The sequence below is a fragment of the Musa acuminata genome, chromosome BXJ2-11 (assembly GCF_036884655.1).
Source record: "Musa acuminata AAA Group cultivar baxijiao chromosome BXJ2-11, Cavendish_Baxijiao_AAA, whole genome shotgun sequence".
Taxonomy (NCBI): Eukaryota; Viridiplantae; Streptophyta; class Magnoliopsida; order Zingiberales; family Musaceae; genus Musa; species Musa acuminata.
In genome coordinates this window covers 29,574,897-29,600,456 of record NC_088348.1, presented here as the reverse complement: position 1 = coordinate 29,600,456, position 25,560 = coordinate 29,574,897, and the positions used below count along the sequence as shown (strand labels likewise).

Genomic DNA, 25,560 nt, shown 5'->3' with positions numbered 1-25,560 from the left:
ATTCATATCCATTTGTAGATGAAAATCTTTAAAATATTTTTTTTAAAATAAAATAAACATTATAAATAATAAAAAAGATGTTATCAAATCTACTTTATTTTGGATACACTTTCCCATGAATAATTGACGAGAGCGGAGAGAAAATAACGAGATCGCGGGGGCACCTTCTCGGGTATGGCCCAAGCTCGTCCGGGACATGACGTCAGGTACGAACTGACATTTTATGCCACAGGATTAACCTTTTTTAATCTTAATTTGATTTATTTCTTAATATAGATATCAAGCACTCATTTATATATGTATATATAAAAGCATATTTCATAATTCCGTTTTACAGTCTGATTTATCAGCATTCCAATCTTGATCTTGCTTCTCACTGAAGATTAAAACAGAGCAAGTGGCAGTTGTTATGATAACAACAGTGTGGTTAGGGCAGACCAACACATGAGGTGAGCCAAATTTGAAACTACAGAGCACCTTCAGATAACCTGGATTCAAGAACACCTTCAGATCTTGGAATCATTCCAAACTACAGAGCATGCGTTAGATCTTGAAATTATTACATTAAATTAATCGATTTGCATAGGCACACTGTAGCATAATGCAACATGACGCAGAGAGTACCAAAGTAGCAAGTTCATAAAATTTACAGATGTATGTTGGGTATTGGGGGAACAAATGATTGGTACCAAGCATGTTAGTTTACAAACCTGGGCGGCAGAAAATTGCATTTGTTTCTATTGATTCAATGACTCGGGGATATGTGATGGTATCACCGCTATGCTGGGACCAGTCCCATCCTGAATGCTTGGGGATATTTCCTGTTCCATCAGAAAATTTCAAGTGTCAAGATTAACAAGATCAACTGATTTGATCCAATCACTGTCTCAAAACTTTGCCCTTCATAAACAGTAAAGCAGATCATGTTTTCTTACCTGTGACTGCATAAGCTGTTGGTTTGACTGCTGATCTTGCTGCAACACATATGGTTGTGGTTGAGACAACCGATAGTAGGGTTCCTTAAGATCAAATTTGCAGGAAGACGTCTGCAGTATTCCTCCTTGATCAGCACCAGCTCCCCACATTTTAGCTTTTTCAGAGATTGCGGAAAGCATATCAGCATTTTCAGGGCATGTTTACAAAGATGGCACAAGCAAGCAGCCAAGAACCACACACATTGACCAACCTGACATAGTCAAGAAAATTGTATAGCTCTGTGCACTGTGAGAGACGAGGTGAAACCGCCCAGTTATCTCTTGCCCAGCCATGACATATATTGGTTGCGCAAGGACACAACGTAGTTGATACCAATGAGTTGTAGGAGCACCTGGAGCTGTGGTAAGCCATCTTTGAACAGAACTGCAGAATGTATTCATATCATTTATATGGGTGCACAAAAACAATATGAGATGTTCTTACATACGAATGACTCAAACAAGATCTCTTTTAGCATAAATTAAAATATATGTTAAGAATGCTTTCAAAATATGCTGCTGGAGCATATAGGCATGATACAAGTACTTACCAATAAAAAAGGCATAATACAAGTTGAAAACACAATTTGTATCATTCACACTAAATAGTTTTTCATCAAATTTTGCTATCGAGGAGACCAAAGAACAATGTGGTGAATCTATAAGTTGTTTACAGAAGTGATACATGAGATATTAGAGCCTTAAAATATGTTAGAACGGAAGGGGGATACACAAATCACCAAGGGTTAGCATTGGACCCAAGATATTCACATTAGATATAAATTGACCAACCACAAACCACTATTTGGGGTTAGCTATATGAATCTATTCCCGGCATTAAACTTTAGTTAAACCAAAATCCTTAATTGAACTAACAGTAAAACCCTTTCTCTATTGTCGAATAAAAGTTTTGTTCACAGTTCGCAAAATTAAAATTGAAATCAGAATCAGAATCAGCTAGTGAATATACTGTTAAAATCAGTAGGCTCAGAACTGGAGAAAATAATTTTAAAAAAAGTACAGCTAAAACCTCTCTAAAAGTTCCAAGTTATATTATCAAAAGCTTAAAACAGGTTATATACAATTAAAAAATTTATATCAAAAAAATAATTTATATTAAAATTGATAAAGATATTTGTTCTTGGAATAGATCGGGGACACACTTCTAAGAGCTCCCATTTGATCCTATTAGAGATTAAGTCTTTGGCGAAACCCCTGGCCATCTCAATGGCAGATTTGACCGTTACTCTCAAGGATGGTAGAAGCAAAAGTCACAGGCATGATAGAACAAAGGTTTCCAATTATGAATTTTTGCTGTCAGGGGCATCCAATGAAGCACCATCTAGTGAGTCAATTTATCCCTTCTTTCCTCCATATTTGCACATGAATGCCAGAATCCAGCAGAAACACACTATATCCAAGGATCATCCAGAATCTGATTGAGACTAGTTGATCCTGATTTAAATCAGCCGATCTTGCAAACTATGGTTTTCTTAGTTCACCCTTTCACCTGAGGATCAATCAAATCCTGATTGGAACTAGTTGATCGTGATTTTAATTGGTCAATCTTTCAAAGTATGGTTTTCTTGGTTGTCCCTTTACCTGCCCACATACCACGATTGCAGGCTACACAAACTTATTAATGTTCCAGTATAATTCAAACTATTCACAGACTAATGCACACGATATAACCCAGTAGATGAGCATCAGCAAATCTAAGCTTAGGAGGAGAAACATTAGTATCCATGCAATGACAAGTGTCATCATCTAAGGACAAGTAATGTCTGCAACAAAAACTAGATTCAAGCTTTGCAAAAAAAAAAAGGATAAATAATACCATTGTTAGGAGGAAAACTTCGGCAGCCAACACAAGTTTCAAAAGAACAAATAGATACAAAAAATACACAATCACGTATGTAATTACCTCCCATTAAATAAGACATCAAACCAGCAAGCCAGGCCATGCACACGTGTGCCCACAGATGATACAAAATTTAGAGGAATATCAATTTCATAGAGATCCTCCTCCTGAACAATTAAGAGCCATGGATGAAAAGTTAACTAAAATTATTTTTCTTGAGATTTCAAGAAAATAATAATAGTTAAAGTTAAAAAAAATAAAAGCAGTTATCCAGCAAGCCACACCAGAACGTGTCAGTCATCAAAGTTCACATTGTCAACAGGATAAATGATATCAGAAATACATAAATTTATAATGTCAAACTCCAACTACTATTAAATCGATAAGAGACATGAATGTAACGATGTACAAATAATATAAATATAAATCTTAATCCACTAGTAAAATTTTTACCTTCATGGAAGTAAAGTCTAGCGTGTGGATTATAGGTGGAGAAACTAGTAGCCTTGGATCAAATGCATCAACCACAGGCTGTTTAATGATAAATAAATAAATGTAATTAGAGGTTGCATTCCTCAAACATTCATAAAGTTATATAATACATGACATAAAACAAAACAGAGCACCAATAGCAATATATCATGTGCTGAACAAAAGATGGTGGTACAAAAAAATCAGTATCATAACTCAAATCAAACAAAATCAACTAAACCGATAATGATTGCGAACTGATCATGCTTCAGGTTCATGTCAAAAAGAAGTGGCTACTGGCAAAAGATTAAAGGAATTTGGCATCCCACCCAAAAAACACTCAAGTCCTAGACTCGGTATTCCTGCCTCATGTCTAGGGTGGCTTGATGATAACGGAACCAATTAGCAAGATAATTAATAAAGTGAAGGATGCCAACATGTACAATACAGCTGTAATCCATTAGTTATATCAGATGCTCATCAAATCTAGAGAAAAGAAGACCACAGTTATTTCTATATTTTCGAAAACCTCATCTGCATCACTATTGTACATGTTGTCCTACTTATCATAGTACCAGGTTACCCAGCCCATTTTCAATATTTAAAGCAGGAGCACGGGAGGACAATTAACTAAACCAACAATGATGGAGAATTATCTGAATGAGCACTGAAGGACAACTAACAGTCAAGGGTAAGCATCAGAACCCTTAAATATTGATTTTAAAAATTGAATAAGCTACCTGGTTCCACAAAATATGTTTTATAATATCCAACTTCAGATAATTTTACTTTGGTTATGACAGCTTAATGAATGTCTTAAACTACACAAAGAATCTACCACAAGATTAAAAATATCAAGTGCAAAAACATTGTCTAAAATTAATATATTTATTTAAGCATATTTAGCCTATGACAAAGAAAAGATACTACCACAAAAAGGTTATAAATTATGCTCAAACTTAACAAAGGATTGCACATTTCTCAGAGCAACTAGAACATATTTACAACACAAACTCAAAGGAAGCCACCCAGATGCGTAACTATAACAGTGAGAAGTTAAACTGCATAAGCCTATCTATCCAGCCAAACTGTTCTAGATGCATTACGAATGATTATCCTACTCGATGCAATCAAGCAACTATTCCAGGTATGATCTCCACAACTTGGGAAATATGCCAGTTTGACAAGTCAAATTTTCACAACATGCAGCAAATAACAAGGTTGCTGCCATTGACCAAAATATGCAGCAGCAGCATAAGACGATTGTTGTCTTACCAAGTACTCGTGTGCAAACAACAAAGAAATACTGCTACCCAACCCTATAATCTATATATTGTCAATCTTATGTTCAAGCAAACAAATAAAAAAAAGTTTGATTGATTAAAAATAGAAATAGCATGAGCTAAAATAAATGCTTAGACTGAAAACATATAGAATATTTAAAACCAAGGACCACAAAAATCGTAAGCATTCTACTGAAACATCAAATTAACGTCAAGCTTTCTTCCCAGTAAGTAAACTCATAACATGGCTCATCTTGAAAGAAAGAAAAAAATCTAGATATGCATACAATAGAAACATAAAAAATTACACAGAAGTAGCAAGATAAACCTGAGAGAAATATCCCTGGAAAGCAGAACCATATAAAGGAGTAAGATCAACACCATAATAATTATGCTGCTGCCAAAATAGGGCCTACAGTACACAAGTGAAGCATGTTATGTATATATCAGGGTAATGCATATTGCATGCCGACATTTCTGATGAAAATCAGCAGTCATTACTACCCAAACCAAATAGAGAAATACTGAATATACAAGAGAAATTGTAACAGAAAGACGATGCATTTTACAAAATAGTAGTTCCAATCGACGTTTGTAATTTCATGTACCAAGTACTACACAATCAGGGTAAGGAGCTTACGAACAGTACCATACCGGCATACTGAAACTCTCATGTCAGGACTGAGTTTCACAAAAAAAAAAAAACTGAAAAAAAACTGAAAAAAAACAAGACAAAGAAACTGTCCTGTTTGGTGCCTGTTCCAGACAGTACCACTCCTGAACCTATCAGTACGAATCCTATATGGTGTTTTCATCAGTCTTATCTTTAAGCCCCCACAGATCAATGATAAATGAAAACTTATCCAATAGTGAATAAAGGAAAAAAGGTAAAGAAGTTATTTGCATAAAAGCCTAAAATTTCTGGAAGATGTGATAATGTCCATCAATGAATGATGCATGCACTCAGTTAATCATGCATAGTAAATATGACAGTCAGTAGGATAAAGAGTAGAAGTAAGAAAATAACAATCAATAGAAAGGGATATCAGCAAATAAGAAGGCACCTTTCAGTAAATGCAACAATCAATAGAACAGTAAATGCAACACTAATTCAATTTCACTATATTCCATATCTGTTTTTCAATTGTAGACACCAAAGTCAAAAGACAATTGAGGATTTAAGTTGAACAATTTGTCCTTGATAATCTTGGAATGAGAATATTGGCTGCAATTTGTTGTACAAGATGCTATGACTTGTGACTAATGACTACCATGAATGTCTTTTTTTACAAAATAACAGATCCATTCATAAGTTGGCAGTGTTGCTACTTATAGGTGGACTTTCAAGACTTTAGATACTTGATGGAAGTTTTCCTTGAAAACTTGGGAACTCGGGGAAAGGATGTACCTCCTGAATACCAAAAGTCCAACTGGTCAGGCAACAGCTCATCTATGCATTGTTCATAGCCACTTGTGTTTACTTGAGGGTCTATAACTTACTAGAAAATAGTTGGTGCTCAAAGGGTCAAGACCATATGCTTATAATTGTGATATGTTCTAACTTCTTTATTGAAAATGTCTATAGAAAGCATTGAGAAATCAAATCCTAGACTACCTCAAGGAACATGGAAAAAACCTCTATAACTGACAAAGATGATGTGGAATTCCAAACTAAAAGTCCAATGGGAACTTTTTGGAAAAAATAATACTTGGGAGGTGCAGAAATTGTATATACTAAAGTAAGATATAATTTCAAAGAAAATCAGGGAGAGTGTGCGCCCCCCTTTGTCATTATCCCTGATTGGAGTAGCACCAATACGATTAAATATTATACAATGAAACAAAAATATCAAAACCAAAGATGAGGCAGAGGAGGAAAAAAATAATTTAAGGGAACATGTAAGCATGGAGCTTAAGTAATCGGCTTGCTTCAAAAGAATAATATGTACTTCGAACTAAGCTCAAATCATCTTCAGATTGATGCAAAAATGAACTGTAGCAAAATGAAAAGAAAAAGGCCAATGATCGCAGGCAACAACCACCATCACTCCAACTTGTTGTTCAATCTGAGCAGACCAACCAAAGCCCTATTACAAGTTGAATCATGTTTGTACCATCCTATCCATTGCTCAGGTGAGTTTCAAGTGGCCATGCCTTAGTTTAGGCTCTAATTGAGGTGTAAGCAACCCCCACATCATATCCTATGCATAATCGACTCATGTATCCAACACAAGCTCTACCATTTACCCACTTTTTGACCAACTAAAATCCATGGTTTCCAATTTGGGGCAATGACCTCTCAGTAATTACAGAACAGATGAAGCATGTTGTTGCTGTACCTATACATAATCTGAAAAGGAGCATTGGTCAGTGGATAATATCCCTTATCCCTTAAAAATGTGATATAACTGATGACACACACCTGAACTAGTTGAAATTTGATACAGGCACACAACCAATGTTGCTCAGACAACATTCTCTACGGAAATGCACACGTTTGATTTGGTTCTTACCTTGACAACTTCTACAGATCCAGGCATGTCTGATATATCCCGGATTTGTAATGACTACCAATCTGAAAATGTTATGATATGCTTTTGGCCTTGACAATCTCTATCGAGACAGAAACATGACTTGATTTCTATGAGAGTCCAAACATACATCTAGTTTGTTTTATATTCAACGGCAGATTCTTGTATAACATATATCATATATTTAATAGGGTACTTCATCATATGGATCTTAGAACTGCTAATTTTGAATTAACAGTCCTGATATCCAAGTTAAATGAACATTTCATTGCCATTGAGATGCTTCGAAACATTACATACACCATTGATATGCTCCGAAATGTTTCATATATCATTGATATGTTCTGAAACATTTCATACGTCATTAATATGCTCTGAAACACTCCTTACATCATTGATATGCTCCAATTAGTCCTTACTCCCTTATTATGAACAAAACATGCATCGAATGAAATGAGATTGTAATTCTGCATTCGTTGAATCTCTCTATGAACTCTTGTGTTCCTGTCTTGTATTTGGTACCTTATTTATTTGAAACAGTCCTCTTTCGTCATGGATATGTTAATCGCTTGTTGAGCTTTATATGCTCACTCCGTTGCTATATAAATTTTTCAAGATAGTTTGTCACTCGCTAAAATATTTAAATTGGGCTGATGCAGTGGAAAGCTAAAAGATTTTGGGGCAAACCTTTAGTGGATGATATGTTTATATTGTATAAGTACACTTGGTGTCTAATAAAATGTTGATGGTAAATATGAACTTATGAGTTTTGTAAAAGTTTAAAGGACCTTTCATGTTTAGGATTTTAGAGTGTTAAGTTTAATTTGTGTAATGATATAAACATATGGTAAATAAGACTTGACAAGTGCCTTATTGTACAATATTTTTCATGATAAATAAAGAGGCATATATCGATTGCTGTCAAAGATACACCCTCAATCTATTCATACTTCATAGATGAACTATTTTTTTTTTTTTCAATTGATCATCATCGTCTTCAACTCCTATACTGATCACGACCAAAAAAATTTACAAAATCAATTGAGACATACATTGTTCACCCTTTTCTTCTTTTACAACTAAAGGTTTCACAACCATACGAGGGCTCTTACGTTTTTATTATTTTCATTTTTCACTTTAAATATTTCAAATTAGACATATTCGCAGCCTCAAGTGCTTATTCTCATTTTTAGTTTCTTTCCATGTTCCTTCTAATGTCAAAGCTTAATGCAGCCACAAGCACACTTTATAGGTTCAAAGATTAAAGATCGCTGGATTATACTAAAAACTAACACTGGAACAAAGCTTAATGTCTGAGGACTCAAGATACTAGCCTCCTCATCTTTTCACAGGAGTTGCACGTCACTAAGTGCAAAGCTTCATACTGCTCATAGTAAGGATTTAGTTCTATTGTATTGGACACTAGTGCATCACACAAATTGAGAGTGTGCTTATACACAAGACCCATACCTACATTTCATCCATCGGCCTTCCTTACCATCATAGTTAGTTTGTCCCCATTACTTGAACAACACTTTCTACAACTTCAAACATCACAAGATCTTTAAAAAGCACCAACATGCAGATGACTGCAAGGATGTCTCAAGAAGTTATGAACAACAAAAAGAATATTCGTTTACAAGCAGTTGAAAGTCAAATCCATGTCAGCACTTCTAAGCAAAACAAATTTAAAAATTGCTTAAAACAAAAACTTATGAAAGAATTCAAATTCATTTACCAAGTAAACCATGCCACACCAGAAAGAACACTCTAACCAGTGCAATTCACAAACAAAATTTAGTAGTAGTTTTGGGTCAGCAGAATCATTAAAAAAAAAAAAAAAAAAAACATGATACAGTTAATGATACTTATTTGCAATCTCCAACAAGTACCTTATTTGCAATTTCCACATAGAGATATTCATCACTAAATGGTGCCATATGTATCCTGAAGAATTAATAAATCAAGGTCAGTAGTCAGTTGATAATTATACAGAAACAGAAAATTATAGAACAAACAAAATACAAGATCACATATCCATTTCCTTGACTGAATATAAACTTCAAAGAATTTCTAAGAGAAATACAAAGATATAGATCTCTAATCAAATACAGATCCGGAAACCACAGACAAGTTCAATAAAGATGGTCAGGTGTTTAAGGACGATAGGAGTTTAAGCACTAATCTGGTCAGATGGTCAACCTATATTATACCAATTAACAAGCTAAAGGACAATGATAGCTATTAATTTTTCTATTATTCATTGTAGTAAATAAAGGAAAGGAAGTAAAATAATTAACATAAAAAATATAAATAAATATATGAAAGATTGTATCTTGTTCCTTCAGAAAGCCTTAGTTAATCCTGAACATAATTCACAGAATCAGAGTCAGGATCAGCTGATGGTAGATGATCAAGCGGTTTCGGATTAAAGAATCAAAATGAGTTGAAATTATCAATTTAAAACTAGGAAAGATAAAGAAACTATATATATATATATATATATATATATATATATATATATATATATATATATATATATATATACATACATATGCCAAGTTTTGAAATGCTTGGAATTCATTTACAAAATTCTAATGAAATTTTGATGTTAAGCAATCCTAAAAAATACTTATCTTCAGAAAATAATCATTCAAGGTTCAAAATAAAATTTTATAGGTTTGAAGAAACTTCTAAAACTTTCACATGAAAATATATTTTCTATTACTTTCATGAGATTTAGAAATCAAATCTCATTACTTTCTCCATTGTAACAGAGTTTATTTGCATAATATATATACAATGCTTCAGAATATCATAACATGGCCAATCCCTGATAATCCTTAACCTGTGGACCATGATGCACATTGTCATTTCATTTCAAGAAGTTTTCATCATATGACAATCAGGCAGAAGAAAGCCCTATAATCACTAAAGTACAGATTGATAAATGAATTAAAAACTAACAATGTGGAGCAAAGAGCACTAGAACAAATGTAAAATATATATATGTAAGTTAGCGTCATGTGCATAAGTGCATCTCAAACAAATTACGTTCCTCGCAAAAGGGTAGGAATTATGAACAGTTCTAAGTACCTTCCTAGAGACGGAAACATTTTTCCATCAGGGATAAGGAACCGATCCCTTGCAATCACATATGTCTCTAACATTCTTTCATTGACCAACAGGGTTCCTGAAAATAATGTACAACAATGATAAGATGAACCAACAATAAAGGTAATTGCCCCAAAGTTCCAACTGAACTTGTATTAACATCAAACCTGAAGCAAATAAAGCAATAATAATCAAGAAGAGAGAGCACGCAATCATGGGGAAAGCAAAATATTTATCAAATTATATGACACTCTAGTTTCATCAATCTGGAAATTCCAAAGCATACGTAGCTAACTTTATAAAGTACAAAACAAATAGCTATTAAGTAGTGAGTTAATTGGTTTTGCAGAATAGTAAAGAAATTTAAAAAACATCAAACGGTAACTATCCAAAAGGGTATAGTAAACAATCACTAAACTGACATGGAAGAATGACAATGTCTCAATAACATGGTTATAAATGTCAAGATGGTTAAAGTCAGAGTTAAGTGCTAACTTACAGTGTAATGTAAATAGCAACCAACAGACCAGATCAGTAGGTATGCACCATAATTGGAATGAGGAAAAATACTAACCAAAAGTACGTGCCAATTAGATAGCTACTGCAAGAGATTACCCGTTCTTTCAGAGAGAAACTAAAAATTTACTCCATAAGTATTTGCATTCAACAAAAAGTAAAGAATACATGTAACGAGCAAGAACCAGTAAGCTCTTCACAACAACCAAATGCTAAATTTATCACACACCGTATACAGTGTTAAATATCAAACTGCCTAAATTCAGCACTAGATTATAGGGTTCTTTTTCACTTGCAGGAGTTCTTAATCACTTCAAATTTGGAGTCAAAGCTTAGCCAACGAAGGATCCATACAAATGGCAACAAAGTAGAGAAAAATACAAAGGTGATCACAACATTTGCATCAAGTGAAAAGCACTAACCCATTGGCTCAGATATAAGAATATCTGCTTTCTCAGGAAGCTCCACTTCCTCAATTTTACCTTTAATAACCTAATCATCATTGATGGAAAGGCCACAAAGTAAGGAGAGTTCTAAATTTAGTTACCAAAGGGAAGACCCACATGTAAACTTCAGTGATTAACTCTAAGTGAAATCAAACCGTTATCCGCTGTCCGAGTGACGGATTTCCAGTAACAAGCCTACGTGCATATTCTGCCATTTCAGATGCCTCTACAGCGTAGACATGTTTGGCACCAGCCTGAATATTCAAAAGAAGCTAAATATTTTGTTGTCAAACAATTTGAACAGTTTCACCCTAATATTTAAGCACACCTGGGCAGCAAATAATGAAAGAATGCCACTACCAGCACCAACATCAACCACAACACGACCATGGAAGTCTACGCGGTTCTCAATCACTGCAGCATAATATGTTCCTAAAATATAAAGACAAAATATAAGAATACAAATATAAGATCTCATGATACTGGTCATTAATGGGCAAATTAAAGGTAGAAGGGTGATCAGTTGATCTAGTTTGTTTAAATCATAACTTCCTAATTCCTAAACCCAAATGACCAACAGATGACAACTGATGATATTCATATAGCACAGACCTGTTCTCACATAGTCCTGTAGCATATTTTGCTGATGTAGCAGCTGTCCATAATAATGGAAATACATTTTCGCAGAAGTGGTATCTATTTTGTTATCAAATTTGCTTTTAGGAACTGTTAATCTTCCATTTGCCAAAGGTTCACCTGAAAAAGATACAAAAACAATCACAATCATAACTATGACTTGCTTAGTCAAAACTATAGAAAATTGTTTTGTCATACTTAAATAACTGAACCATTAGAATAGGATAACAAGATTGTATAGCATGTGAATAACAAGATGATACGGCATATTCTTAAAAATGAACTCCAAAAGAATTTCAACATAAAAACATCAGATCAATGCCAGATTAAGCATTGGCTTCATTTTTATATTGTTTATAGAATAAAAAGTTCAAAGCAAACCCGCATATTGTAGGAAAGCAATATACAAAATAGTTTTTAGTAAAGGGCATTTTTTTGTTGTTGCTTGTAAATTATACCCTATTTGGAAAAAAAACTCAAAACCAAACCCAGAAAACACCCTACATTACAGTTGAAGTTCAAATAATTGAACTAGGGTCAATCTCCAGGTGCTGCAGATTAGTGAGCAGGAACCTATTTGTGCATTTTCTTATGTACCAACAAAGTGATGAGTGCTAAATAGCAGAACACAAGTGAGTCTCAAATTGTTGGGATAAAACTACAAATGTGCCATCAAGTGTTCTTGGTAGAGTCCTGTGTTTCCTTTATACATTACTTGGCAGGATCCCACAACACAGATCCTGGGATTATGAAGTTACAATAACAGCAAAAAAAAGACCCCATTCTCTACCTCATCACTCTAGTTGACCACCGTTTAATTACAAGGGTTGGATCATATACTCATTGATTGTTGGCAATGAAGATAATTTGAAGACCTATGAGAGCCTTACCTCAAGTTTTTATCAGTATAAGATGGCAAGAACATTTATTGATGTCTCTCTCACTGCAACACCCATTGTGCATCAATGCCATGAGAACCTAGGTCTGTTTGTGTTCACTTCAGACTGCCTTTGCTACTGACTTATATTCTTAGTGTGGTGATAGTAGATGAGTTGAATATGAAGCAACTTGAGCATTACAAGCAGTCGAAGACCCTCACGAATAGGGGAAACAGAATGAAGTGGAATTATGACTATAGGCACAATGAGACACAATTTATAGTTCCACATTCGATGTTTCTCCGATTGCCTCACATAAATTCTGCAAGCAGCAATGAATTTTCCCCAGTTTTAGATATCTTTTTGTGTTAGAATGCATTAGACATGCTAGTTAGTGCCAAGGACTTCCACCATATGCATGCATTCATGTCGTATTCCATGTTTCAAATGTAGAGCATCAGCTCTTCTTGTAAATTTGATCGAAGATCACCCACTTATTCCAATGAATAGTGCTCAACAACACCACCGAATTGATGGAAGATTGTAGATCAAGATCCTCATCAGAGGTTAAAATGATATAAGAACATTAAGCCAGTGAGCAAGTATTCTTAGTGGTCTAACAGTCTCATCAATAGTGATTTAAAAAGCGCTAGGCGCTAAAAGGCGCCAAGGTCCAAAAACGCCCGAGGCGCTAGGCGCTCGCCCAAGCGCTCGCCCGAGCGAAGCGAGGCGTTAAAATATAAAAATATATAATATAATTAATAAATATAATTATTTAAAATTTTAAATAAAAATATGCTATTAAATTAAGAAAATCTAAAATACAAAATCACAATGTCACATTAACAAAAAGTTTCAAATAAATAAAAATTAACAGTATTAAAATTAAAATAATATATTATTAATCTATTAACAATATTAAAAATTAATCATTTCAAATAAACTTAATAATATTAACAGTATAGAGTATATGTATACTGTTAAAAGGAAGTGTAAAGGGGTGCTGAGCTTGCCGACTAAGAAAAGAGAAAGCGGCAGCGACGAGCGACGACAGCAGCGAGCGGCAGCGGTGAGCGGCGACAACAACAGTGTTTACGAGCAACGACAGCGTTTACGAGCAGCGGGATCGGGATCGACAGCGGCGAGGGTTAGGGTTCGGTTGTCACTTATATCAGTTTTAGTTGGTTCGATTGAACCAACTAATCGTCATAGACCGAACCAGGACCAAACCAGACCTAAAATCCTGGTTCGGTCGCCTTGCTTAACCCGGGCGCTCGCCCGAAGCGCCCAGCGCCTAGGCTCAAGCCAGCGCCCAGGCGGCGCCTGTTTGAAGAGTGCCGCCTGGGAGATTAGGCGAGCGCCCGAGCGCCTTTTAAAATCGCTGCTCATCAACAAAGAGAATTGTCAACTTCGAGACCCAAAAAAAAAAAAAGAAGCCAAACCATGTAAGGTCTAGTATCCAGCCCAATAGTACAAAGATTTGTGAAAGGTTCCTTATGCCGACAACCGTAAATGGAGTATGTTGCTATGTAAATGGCAAGTCTGGGCAGACTTATAGCAACTTTATGATTCCCCACTTAGTTCCCTTTGCCAAAGCAAGATATAAATTCATAGAAATTACCTTTGCAATACCAAACAAAAGCCTCTTTTATAACCTTTTCAATGGCATTGAGCCATAAAAAATGATAATTTATTTCATCCTTGCTGCATGAATTTTAAAGATCATATCCCCGAAGATAAAATTTGTAAGTGCCATAGTGCAATCAAAATGCATAAAAATATTTGACTTGCAACTTCCAAACTATACTTTGACTATTTTCTTTGCACATAAAATTTTACTCAAAAGAACTAAAATCTAAAGATATATGCAATTTCCGTTACTCAAAACAAAAGATACAGGAAATTATATCATAATGGAAGCAAATTTGAATAAGTCATACCAGTTCTTGCACCAACCACCCCAAGTTTCCACTGCTCGCAGGCTGAATAAAAAGATTTGCATTCAACCTTTGTTCCGAAGCCAATTTTAAAAGCTCTTGAAAATGATTTCTGTTTCATAGAAATCCAGAGAAAATTAATGTAGTTTTGGATTTGGTTCTGATCCAGGGAAAACTTAAACAAACTAGTTGGAAACAACGCGGGTACGATCAGTAACACTGTCAGGAAAAGCATATAGAGAATTGACAATAAATGAACAGCCCATGAGCATTGCAGTGTAAAACAGATGCAAAATATTTTGGGAACAAGTACTTCACTTTATATTTCCACAATAAGCTTTTAAAAATTTTAAATTCACACTAATAGAAGACATCAATTTAATTAAAAGAACATAACAGCACATTTCATGATCACCAGATGGATAACTTTATAGTATTGACAGATACTAAAGGTAAGTCCAAGGAACTATGCAATAGTTCTTTTTTCACATGGACAGGAAATGGAGCAACACTCTCAGAAAAGATGGCACAAGGATGCAATGTTTTAAAAACCTCTGTGATGATCGAATTGCATACTAATCTAAATCAAATTGTTCACTTTTCGAAACACATAGAGTTTATATATGCTTCTGTTCTTATGATCCACACCATAACTTTAAACTCGTTAAGTAGAAAAAGAAACAACTGACTGAACCGGGCATAGCTGTATAGAAATTATGATAAAAACATGCCAACTTCTGCTGAAAAGGAAACACGTTTAAGTTTCATAGATTCTTCTGTTGGTATGAGATACACCATAACTAACATGAGAGCAATAAACTCGTTAAGTGAAAAAAGGTAACATTCGACTGAACTGGGCACAGATGTAAAGAAATCATGATAAAACCTCGAAAACAATCGGAAGCATTCTGCGCTTAAAGCTTTTAAAATCATATATCGTTCATTCAAGTGGGAGCTTGGAGTAAAGTAGCAATACCTCTTCAGAATCGTCGCCTCCCGTTTCCTCGCTCGCGCATAGCAACTCCAGAGGGCCTAACTTGAATATCTGAAGAAAGAACCAACCATAGAAAAAAAGAACGATCCAGACAACATATCCTCCGAAGCGACAGCTTGCGCCAAGGATAGGAAACGAGAAGGGGAAAGAGCAGAAAAACCTGAATATTCTGGAGATCGAGGTCGAAAACGGGGTCGGGCGAGCTCAGCTGGTGGATCCGCAGCCGAGGACAGCCGGAGTTATCCTCGGCGAAGGAGGCGGAGGCGGAGGCGGAGGCGGAGGAGGGAGCAGGGGAGGAGAGGTGGGAGAGGGTGATGGAGGGGAACTCGTGCGGCCGTTGCTTCTGCCCTAGAGGAGCCTCCATTGCCCGCCTCTCAGCCCCGTCACCTCCCTCCCGCGCTTAGGGCTAGGGGTCGAAGTGGAAGGGCGGATCAGAGATTAGGGTTTTGGTAGGGGGGGTAAGGAAAAGGGCGAAAGCAGCGCAGCAGAGGACGAGTGCGCGCAGCCGCCAAGGTCGAGCGGTCGCTCTCTTCGAAGAGGGGGGTGTCTATTAATCGACGTGCTCTCGCTCTCGCCTGCCCACTTTGGGGCGTCTTATAGATTTACTTGTCCATATTTATTTGCTATGTTGTATAGATTTCTCAACTCAAAATGTTCGATGGTTCCATCTCTAATTAATTTCAATTATACATGCAAATAAATATATTAAAGTCCAATAACAGAACATATATATATATGATTAACATCCATCACATAAGTCTTATCGTTAACATTATCTAATTCGAATCATAAAATATATGAATGCTACAATAACTCAATATTATAATTATAAAAGCTACAAAAAGTAAAATGTTATTTAATTTTTTTGAAAATGGTATTTTTATTTTTATTTTTATTTATTTATTTATTTATATTTATATAGAAATATATTTTATAATTATATTGATATTATCATAGAAATATATAATGATGTTTTTCTATTAGAATATGATTATATTAAAGATTTACAATAAGTCTATCTTTTTACATTGATAATAGATGAGTTTAGTAGTCACGATATATCTCCTTGATATTTATTATTTATTAATGATATTATCTTAAGTGATGAGAGTTTAAGTAAAAATAAATAATTTTTAAAAACTAAAGGTTTAGATCGAGTAGAAATATAGCTAAATATATAAGATAAAATTTAAATAATTATAAGAATCGATAGGATAATATAGTTAAATTGGATCGATAAGATATTCTTTTAAGTAGAAGCTTCAAGTATCAACTATTTAATAAGATGAAGAGATTAATTGAAATATTATTTATAAAATAAAAATTGGATGATTAAAATGATAAAAAATATTAAGAGTCTTGTGTGATCATCGAATATATATATATATATATATATATATATATATATATATATATATATATATATATATATATATATATATATATATATAGTTATAAGACTAGCAATACTTTACACCAACAATCAATACTCTGATAAGCTCGAGAGAAAGCATTATTTGAAATATTATTCGTTCAAGAAATATTCTTCTAACCATTTTCTATTTATGAATAAGAGCCCATATGGATTGCTTCCGGAAACCTAAAACCTTTTTTTCTACTCATATTTATTCATTCTCTCGCTCGTTTAGGTAATATAAAAGTTGTCATAAAACTAATTTTTGTTGGTGACACCAAATGATGTGAAAGATTTATCATTAAAGAGTAGTATTGAATGAACATCCAATCCCTTCCGATAAAAAAAAAATCTAAAGCACAACAACTCATGTAAATCAATTTGGATTGAATTTATGATTTTGATCGACAACCATTTATGTAACTAATTTAGATCAACAACAAAAAATATCTAGTCTCAACATATAATTGTATATCTTATACCTTTGTCCACGTGAGCAGATTGATAGAGGATAGTCATTGTCTTCTTCTTTTACCCTAGACACTACGTGGAGATCACGTGTCAAGTGACGATTGACTAAAGATGTTCTTTCTATCATTTGTCACCCTCTCAAGGTGTGTTTTAAGGGCTTTGGCTCGCAAGAGGGACCCAAAGTGTGTACCTAGTTTATCTGATACATTAAGCTTATACCTCTTTAATTGGTTCACTGACTCTGTGTATTTGGCGAACACCGATAGAATCGAGAGGCGCCTAACCCATGCCAAGAATTGACTACCTTTGTCCCGTAGCAAGGGGTTGCTCCTCGCCAATGAACCCTCATTGGTAATAGATTAATCCATGTTGATGTAAACCCAACCCTCCTTTGGCATGAAGGTCAATCAGCATGAATTTAGCAAATATTATTTTGGAGCAAGACTTGTATTTGAATGTGACGTGCATGTTTATGATCTTGAGAGGCAAGATAAAGTCACCAGTGAATCACGTCGGTGAAGAAGCCATAGAGGTAAGGTTGTTAGTTGACAGCTCAAGTCTTTAAAAAGCATTATATTAGATATATAAGTTGAGGTGCTCTATCTTTTCTCTCTTGAAGGTTATTTCTAGGTTTTCCTTCGTTCTTGGATATTTTTCAATGATAGCTCAAAAATAAGCTTTACAACCTAATGAGCTATCTCTTACCCCGAGATAGGTCCACCAATAATGACATTAATCTGCCTCTCTATCGACACCTGAGGTTGGGGGTGAGGGTTCCCCATGCTTTCAGACAAACTGCCCGAAGTGTCCCCGATGAATGAGATCTTCAATATGCTCTTTCAAGTTGCGACAATCCTTTGTGTCGTAATCGTAATATGGTAGAATCGATAGTAATTAGACTTATCTCTTTTCACCAATAGAGCCTTCATCGAGTGAGGATCTTTTAAGAACCAATTCTCTTTTATCTATAGAAAAGTTCTCATTCAATCCTTCTTTATCACGGTGACCTTAGGACTAGGGTTGATTGTGGCCACTCATACTTTGGCCTCTTGCATGATTTTACCTCTTGCATGATTTTACACTTGCTAAAGACCATTACCTCGGTGGTGATACATTAATTAACCATTTAAAGTGCGTATAGTACAATTATCGATTGTCTTTATATCAATGATAAGAAGAGGTGATAGGGCATTATGAAAGTCTGCATTATGAATGATAGATTGCAATCTAGCATGCCTCTTGCTCGTGAACCGAAATTTGTGAGCATTTCTTCTTCCTCCTACATGAATCCGAGAACTATTGCTACCAATGGCCACGGGTATAAATTCTCAAGAAAGTCAAGTTCGAACTCCCTCATGATATAAGCAAGAGAACCGATGGAAAGTTGCTTCAAGCGAGCAGACCATTCACATGTTAGGACTCTTACGTATTCAGGAATGTGCAACACAACAAGACATCCAAAGTGTTATACAATGATATTTGGGCATGAAAGATTGTGATGTGCTCCGTTAGGTTAGCACTACTATCGAACAACTCCAAAGACCAGAGGCAAAAGTTTGCTAGAATTAGCCGATCTTAAATTTTTTTAGGTGAACAACAATCGACCTAAGGTAGGATCAACCAACACTTTACTTTTTTATTGCTGAAATTCTTTTCACATCTGATACCATATATCATGGACTTAGCTAATTTTACTTAAATCATGTGACACCTTTGCGTGTCCTTTCGCAAAGAGTCAACCTTCCCGAAACATTTTATGATCCTTTAATGACATACAAAAGAAAAGACGAATTGGAAAAAACGTTTAACTTGATATCTATAAGTAGTCATTTCAGCAAACACTTAATAGTTAATAAAAATTATAAAAATAAACTTTGCAAGCTCAGAATTGTCGTGTAATAAAAAATCCAAATTGATCTTCCATGATCAAAAGTCCCCACAAGTGCCCACATGATACTGTTATGGAACAAGACAATGAATCAACCCTAGACACTACCCTAAAAGCTAATCCACCCATGTACTACCCGAGTACTTTCTAGGTGCTATGCTAGTTGACACTTCACATAATCTATGCAGCTAAAAAACCTCTAAAATGATTGATGGATTGCTTGTTTCTAGATAATTTTATTTATACGTAATAATTACATACAATCTATATTTAAATAAGTCAACCAAAATGAGACTATTAAACCTACTTCTACATAATATGTAAAACATGATACTTAAAAATTATATCGAATGTTGGGTCGAAAAACTTTGATGGGAGTTGGTGGTAGTTGAGTTGTTGACTGATACCATCTATTTTGGCTAATAAGAGAAAAAGCTTAAAAATAATAATCTTAGATAATATTGAATACAGATATCTCATTGCACTAAAAATGTATATTCGAGGTGTCGTTTAACCGATAATTTCAAGCTCGAATATTTCCGATGATCGTAGTAATTCACTTACAACGACAAGCACCGATGACAACGAGCTGCAGCTGAAAGCCAATCCACCAACTTGATCGAAAGAACGCCAAAGAAACAAGCGAAAAGAGACGGAAAGGCGAGATCTGGGAGCCCTAACTGCCGTGGCTTCGAGTGATGGCGGAGAAGCCGTCGGAGTAGGGGTTCGCCTCGGCGACGGGGCGGAAGTTGTACTAGGAGGCGCCGCGGCGGGAGCAGGGGACGGTGTCGCGCGTCGTAGCGGATGTGGCCCAAGGCCTAGAGGATCCGACGGCTCGCTACCGATCTGAGCTCGAACTCACTTACCGGGCGATACCCGCAACAGCGAAGTGCAAGGCGGGGGTCCATTCCAAGGTGGCCGCGACGGAGATGGCAGTGACGAGGAAAGCGGCGAGGGCGATTCTGAGAGTCGGCAATGCTCCCAGTTCTGCTACATGGCGCACTGCTTGCTTCGCTCGCATTGCGGAGATATGTGACATTATTAGGGCAATGAGTAGTTAATTACAAGGATGCCATTCCGTAGAGCAATTAGTAGTTAATTACTAGCTCAATCACCATCGTCATCATCGAGCTTGTGATTATAGCCATTTGATCCGCGAGTCCACCCGGCGTTCGAAGGAGAAGATAGCCGGCTTATGGATTGGGTTGCGTTAGTGGAGATCGACCGGTTTAATCTGATTACTTGGACCGGTCTGACCCGTTGTAACGTGAGTTCAAATCTCGGAAAACGAGTGGCGCTTCGCGCTGTAAGATGCGCGAGACGATCATATTTGAGTTTTGTACAGCCGATATGAAGTTCACTTCCCCCTCCTGCCAAGCACGTAGATTGAATTGATTAAATATGAGAATCATTAAGTGATAATAATTTGATTTATATTTATTTGTGATGTTTTCAACAAACATCACAAACATTTATTTATATTTATTCAAAGGATAACGAATTTTTAGTTATCCATCAATGCATTTTTAATGTCAAATAATTATCAGATACCGATCTTAAGATTTGACAAATATATTTTTCTTAATGATGCATGATTTACTTTGTTTTTTATGAGTATATTTATAAAAATAAGGTAATCTTAAAATTCGTTCATTAAAACTTAAATTTGATTTTTAGATGATGCAATAAAGATGTGTTTATTTTTATCTAGAGTTTTATTAGAGAAAATAGAATTTAAGACTTAACAATAATCTTACTATTTTACAAAGAAGTTAGAACCACAGGCACTAATAGGTAAGCAATATTTATAAAAAGAAAGCAATTGTCGAGTCACAGGAGAAATAACATCATAAGAAAACAAAATACAGTTGATATTCTCATTATGAATAGAGTATCGATAAAAACATAATCAAATAAACTACAATAGAGATTTGTGCCTCAGATAAAATTTTAATCTTTGTGGTTACTCATAGTATATTTAAAGCCATCACAGGCACTATTTCATCATGGAGAAGATGGTGATCTTCGAAATGATAAATGCACATAAAGGAGCGATCATTGAAATGATAAACGCACAGGATAGAGTGATCTTTGAAATGATGAAGGGATATAAGTGTTTTGTCAAGAAAATAAATAAAAGAAAAGAAAATTCTATCTCAGTAGAATAACATGACGTCTGCCTCAGTGGTAGTGACAATTCATATATCAACATTACGTGTCTGATAATACGTGCATATTTATGCATCATAGGCAGAAGGATTGTAAGATGCAAATACAATAAATTGCAAAACAAGCAAAAAAACACAGGTTATAAATAAACCAATAAGGAACCCAAAAAACATAACAGATGAAAGGGAGGAAACAATCTTCAGCATCAGAGAGATTCCCATAGACCAAGTCATCATTCTCTATAAAGAGTGCTGATGTCCCTGTCTTCTTCCTCGTCACTTGCAGATTGACATTCTTCATCCCAGTAATCTTAAATAAAACCAAAAAGCATTTACTGGGACAGTTTTTCAAACAGATATCAAACAAATGACTTTCATGTTCCTAATGAAAATTCTCAGCATACCTTTCAGGTTGAAGTAATAAATAATTATTATATCAAGATATTCTGATCCTGTAGAAGTTAATTTACACCATATAAAACTCACCAGCAATTGAAGTTCGATACAAGACCAGTAGCATATGGTACCACACCAGTATCACCATTATATTAAGGAGAAACCAAACAACATTTGTCATTGCAGAAATCGGCTCCGTGGATGAACATGGATCTTATCCACAGGTTCCTATCAGCATGCAAAATGTCCAACCAGGACTTGATCTTGGCCAGATCATAGCATCACCAGTCAATGCATAAGCTACTGGTGACGTGGCATCGGGCCTATAATGCTAAATAGAAGATCAATGGAGACTATGCTTTCCAAAAGGAAGGGTTCTAAAGACCAACAAACTGGATAGTAATGCTAATGTGTTGATAAAAGCCCTCAGTGACCCATTTAAAATCACACACACACAGCCGAACCACAAGCCCTCTGAACTCCATAGATCTTTCTTTTGGAGAACCCTCAAAACACAAACCTATAAAAGGATTTGAGGAGGGTAACATCAAGAGAAAAGAAATAGGAAAAGACTATGTGTGCACAACTGGTGTTATAAGTGTCATACGGCACTTCCTATCAAGAGGTCATTAATTCCTCATTGGGCTAAGTACATAGATTTTTGTATACATTATAGACTTGATTATAAGTGTCATAAGTCACTTCCTACGAAGAAATTTCAAGAATTAAGTATAAAAACTCAATTTTAAGGAATGTAAGTAAAATTTGTGCAAAAAATATCACCAAAGAATATAATAAAAGAAGGCCATGCAAAGAAATGGAATTAGTTACTTGAATCATTAAAGCATTCTACCATTTTTTTGCAAACACCAAAAAATAAAGCTTTCGAGTCTATGAAAACCTTTTCTAATTCAATTGAAAAGCAAACAAAAAAGCATCAGTCTCAGACAGCCAGATAACTGAATTACATCATGCAACGGTTTTATCAACCTCAGCCGGTAATTCCAACTTAATCAGTCTAACATCATAGCTGATGCAGAAACCCTTTTAAAAGGAATCCCTTTTTCAAATAAATGAAGAACACTAGCATGCAAATTTCCAGATAAGGAACACCAGGAATTTCAATGTAGTTTTAAGATCGAGAATGCAAAATTAAACAGGATTACAAATCATCCTATAAATGTATTTACATCAAACAGGAGCAAAATGCATCACTACTATAGCAACATGATCAAGGCAGCCTACACAAGGTTCTTCACTGTATATAATAATAAGATATGCAAGAACATAGATTCGAGAATCGTAAATTACATAAAATAGATCACCGAACTATTAAACCCTTAAAAAAATGTTCAGACAGGCCATCATCATCAGAATATTCGTGTTTTTTTCTCATCCACTGCCCAAGGATAAACTTGCGCAGTGTAGGAAGGTGTCCTAAGATTACGTAGCTTTCATCATATGGTGAACGGCCAAAATTCTTCCCCAACAACAAATTCGTGGTGTAAAGGCATTTATTCAGTGGAAAAAAAAGTGGAAACCGAAGGTCGAATAAGAATCAGAAGTTAAAAAAATGTAATGCATTAGATGGATAGTGGATGAGAAATGTGGAGAAGAATGACTCAGTGGCGGCGAGTATTTGTAATGGTTCGATTCTGCCAGCGAGCGTCCTCAATGTTTAATCTCAGAAGAGGGAGCTCTGTTATCCTCATCGCAGACTTCTCCATGCCCAATCAAAAGAACATCATAAGAAAAAGAAAACAAATCAAAAATCTCAACAAAGACGACGAAGAAAATCTAATCCCTCGACCTAAAGAGACCTCGATGCCGGATGATCCAACAACCACGATGGAGAAAAGGAATCAAAGTTGATGCACAAGCAGTTACAAAACCCACCACAGGAGTTTTGTGATGAAACAGGTGTGACCGATAAAAAACGTACCCACGATAAAACCCTAGATCTGGTTTCCCGAGATCAAACAAAAACGAAATCGACGATGAGAGACGCAGGAACAAGAAAACAAACAAGTAAGACACATCAAAACAGAGAAAAGAACGTGGATTTTCAAGAGAATGCTCGGGTCAGCGGGATAGTCGACATACAAATCCCTCGACAAAGAGAGACCTGCAATCCGGTCTGTTGAGCTTGAATATTCCTGAGTCGTCACAGCAGCCTCATCTTCAATCCACATCAATACAAGAAAAACAACAAACAGAAAAAAACCCTAAAAGAATCACGAAACCAGTGGCCGGAAACACAAAACCTAAAAGGATCACGAGAAATTGACGATTGAAGCAAGTCAGGGATCAAGATATATATAGCGATAGAATTAGCCTTTCCGTTGCGCATATGGAGAGAGGCGGCGGATTTTCGGATCGGAAATGAGTCGGGCGGACGCAGGAGAAGAATTAGGGTTTGGCGGGTTTGTTTCCGTAGTCGGTCCGGTTTAGTTGGTCGATCCGGCCGTTGGTTTGCTTTTTGTGAAGTAAGAAACGAACCAAGTAACTTGATAGCCGTAAAAACATAAATCGAATCGGACCGGACTCTGATCTTGTGGACCGGTTCGGTTTAAGGCGCACTCGGCGCCTGATCTACTGGCCGTGGAGGTTTTCTTAGCCGTTGGATGTGAATCCCAATCTCGTATAGTAAATAGTTTCTCCAGCTTTAATTAGACTTCCCAGTTTCATTAAAATTGGTTTCTTTGTTGTAAATTGAATTGCTTTGATAAAAAAGGGGAAATTGTCTTTTAGTCATTTGATTTTGTTGACTCTAATCAAATCACCGCCTCAAGTTTGGTTCCTTCCGAATTTGGTGTTTCTTATTCTTATTTAATTATTTACAAGATAAAAGTAATGTGTATAAAGATAACGATAATTTGTCTTGTGTGATCTATTTTACATTAACATAAACTCGTGACCATTTATTGAGCCAAACAAATGTTTTCTCTCCCTGGTCGAAATGACGTGATAGATAGTCAAAATCAGACATTAGACGAATATTTAAATATCCAATCGAACAAGAATATTAAAAGGAAAAATAGAGACAATTTAAATAATTGCTATTACTTGGTGGTGAACCTTATGATGTGGTCGTGGGGTTGGTACGGCTTGATCCGACTAGCAATGTCCAGGGCCATCTCGAGGATGAGGTTTTCACCTGATCGGGTCGGATTTGATTGGGATGCACCTCTTCAACGAGCCCGTCCACCTTTGTCGCCATCGAATTCCTACGCACTGGCCTAAGTTAGGATGGGAAGGAGGATCTCGACTTAGGCTCCTCCAAAGATCAAGTTAGTGAGCCTGCTAATATTCCAGATGCCCCTTGTCCGATGTTGGCAATGAGTTTTTATCATAGTGCCTAGGGTCAGGCATACACGTCCTTCGCGCGACGTCCAACTCCCCGAGCGACGAGTGTACCTTCGAACGTTCGTCATCCAAGATATGTGGGACGATGCCATGCAACGCCGTCTCGAGCTTCCCGGAGCGATACTTGTTGCGGCGATGTTGGTTGGCACGGTGCTAGACGACGCGAGAGGAGGACAACTGTTATCCCGGATTTCTGGTGGCGCATCTGACATGGCA

General features: G+C 35.9%; 1 protein-coding gene and 7 non-coding genes across 8 annotated transcripts; all 8 read right to left on the bottom strand.

Moving 5' to 3' along the window:
• Nucleotides 1-543: 543 nt before the first annotated feature.
• Nucleotides 544-16,219, bottom strand: LOC103971960 (probable histone-arginine methyltransferase CARM1). Its single transcript, XM_009386130.3, has 15 exons — nucleotides 15,802-16,219; nucleotides 15,624-15,692; nucleotides 14,651-14,759; nucleotides 11,809-11,952; nucleotides 11,525-11,628; nucleotides 11,352-11,450; nucleotides 11,173-11,242; nucleotides 10,217-10,313; nucleotides 9,013-9,067; nucleotides 4,918-5,001; nucleotides 3,289-3,366; nucleotides 2,899-3,002; nucleotides 1,187-1,359; nucleotides 936-1,090; nucleotides 544-821 (listed from the first exon to the last, which is right to left on the bottom strand). The coding sequence occupies exons 1-15, from the start codon at nucleotides 16,003-16,005 to the stop codon at nucleotides 738-740; spliced, it is 1,629 nt and encodes a 542-aa protein (XP_009384405.2). The 5' UTR covers nucleotides 16,006-16,219; the 3' UTR covers nucleotides 544-737.
• Nucleotides 16,220-21,344: 5,125 nt separating this feature from the next.
• LOC135628041 (small nucleolar RNA Z267) lies at nucleotides 21,345-21,414 on the bottom strand. The gene has a single exon (XR_010492767.1). It is a non-coding gene; the product is annotated as a small nucleolar RNA Z267 (small nucleolar RNA).
• A 177-nt stretch (nucleotides 21,415-21,591) lies between these two features.
• On the bottom strand, nucleotides 21,592-21,667 carry LOC135628050 (small nucleolar RNA snoR122). The gene has a single exon (XR_010492776.1). It is a non-coding gene; the product is annotated as a small nucleolar RNA snoR122 (small nucleolar RNA).
• A 115-nt stretch (nucleotides 21,668-21,782) lies between these two features.
• LOC135628042 (small nucleolar RNA R44/J54/Z268 family) lies at nucleotides 21,783-21,869 on the bottom strand. The gene has a single exon (XR_010492768.1). It is a non-coding gene; the product is annotated as a small nucleolar RNA R44/J54/Z268 family (small nucleolar RNA).
• Nucleotides 21,870-22,150: 281 nt separating this feature from the next.
• Nucleotides 22,151-22,302, bottom strand: LOC135628045 (small nucleolar RNA snoR2/U65). The gene has a single exon (XR_010492771.1). It is a non-coding gene; the product is annotated as a small nucleolar RNA snoR2/U65 (small nucleolar RNA).
• Nucleotides 22,303-22,399: 97 nt separating this feature from the next.
• Nucleotides 22,400-22,625, bottom strand: LOC135628039 (small nucleolar RNA Z112). Its single transcript, XR_010492765.1, has one exon. It is a non-coding gene; the product is annotated as a small nucleolar RNA Z112 (small nucleolar RNA).
• Nucleotides 22,626-23,596: 971 nt separating this feature from the next.
• LOC135628054 (small nucleolar RNA R30/Z108) lies at nucleotides 23,597-23,700 on the bottom strand. The gene has a single exon (XR_010492778.1). It is a non-coding gene; the product is annotated as a small nucleolar RNA R30/Z108 (small nucleolar RNA).
• Nucleotides 23,701-24,049: 349 nt separating this feature from the next.
• LOC135628043 (small nucleolar RNA Z107/R87) lies at nucleotides 24,050-24,153 on the bottom strand. Its single transcript, XR_010492769.1, has one exon. It is a non-coding gene; the product is annotated as a small nucleolar RNA Z107/R87 (small nucleolar RNA).
• Between the last annotated feature and the right edge of the window lie 1,407 nt (nucleotides 24,154-25,560).

Excerpts from the sequence above, each read along its gene's own strand:
- LOC103971960 (XM_009386130.3), bottom strand. The coding sequence starts at position 16,005 with ATGGAGGCTCCTCTAGGGCAGAAGCAACGGCCGCACGAGTTCCCCTCC. Across the intron at positions 15,693-15,801 it reads TCGATCTCCAGAATATTCAG|ATATTCAAGTTAGGCCCTCT; the intron begins GTTTTTCTGCTC and ends TTCTTTCTTCAG. Across the intron at positions 11,451-11,524 it reads TTTCATTATTTGCTGCCCAG|GCTGGTGCCAAACATGTCTA; the intron begins GTGTGCTTAAAT and ends TTGAATATTCAG.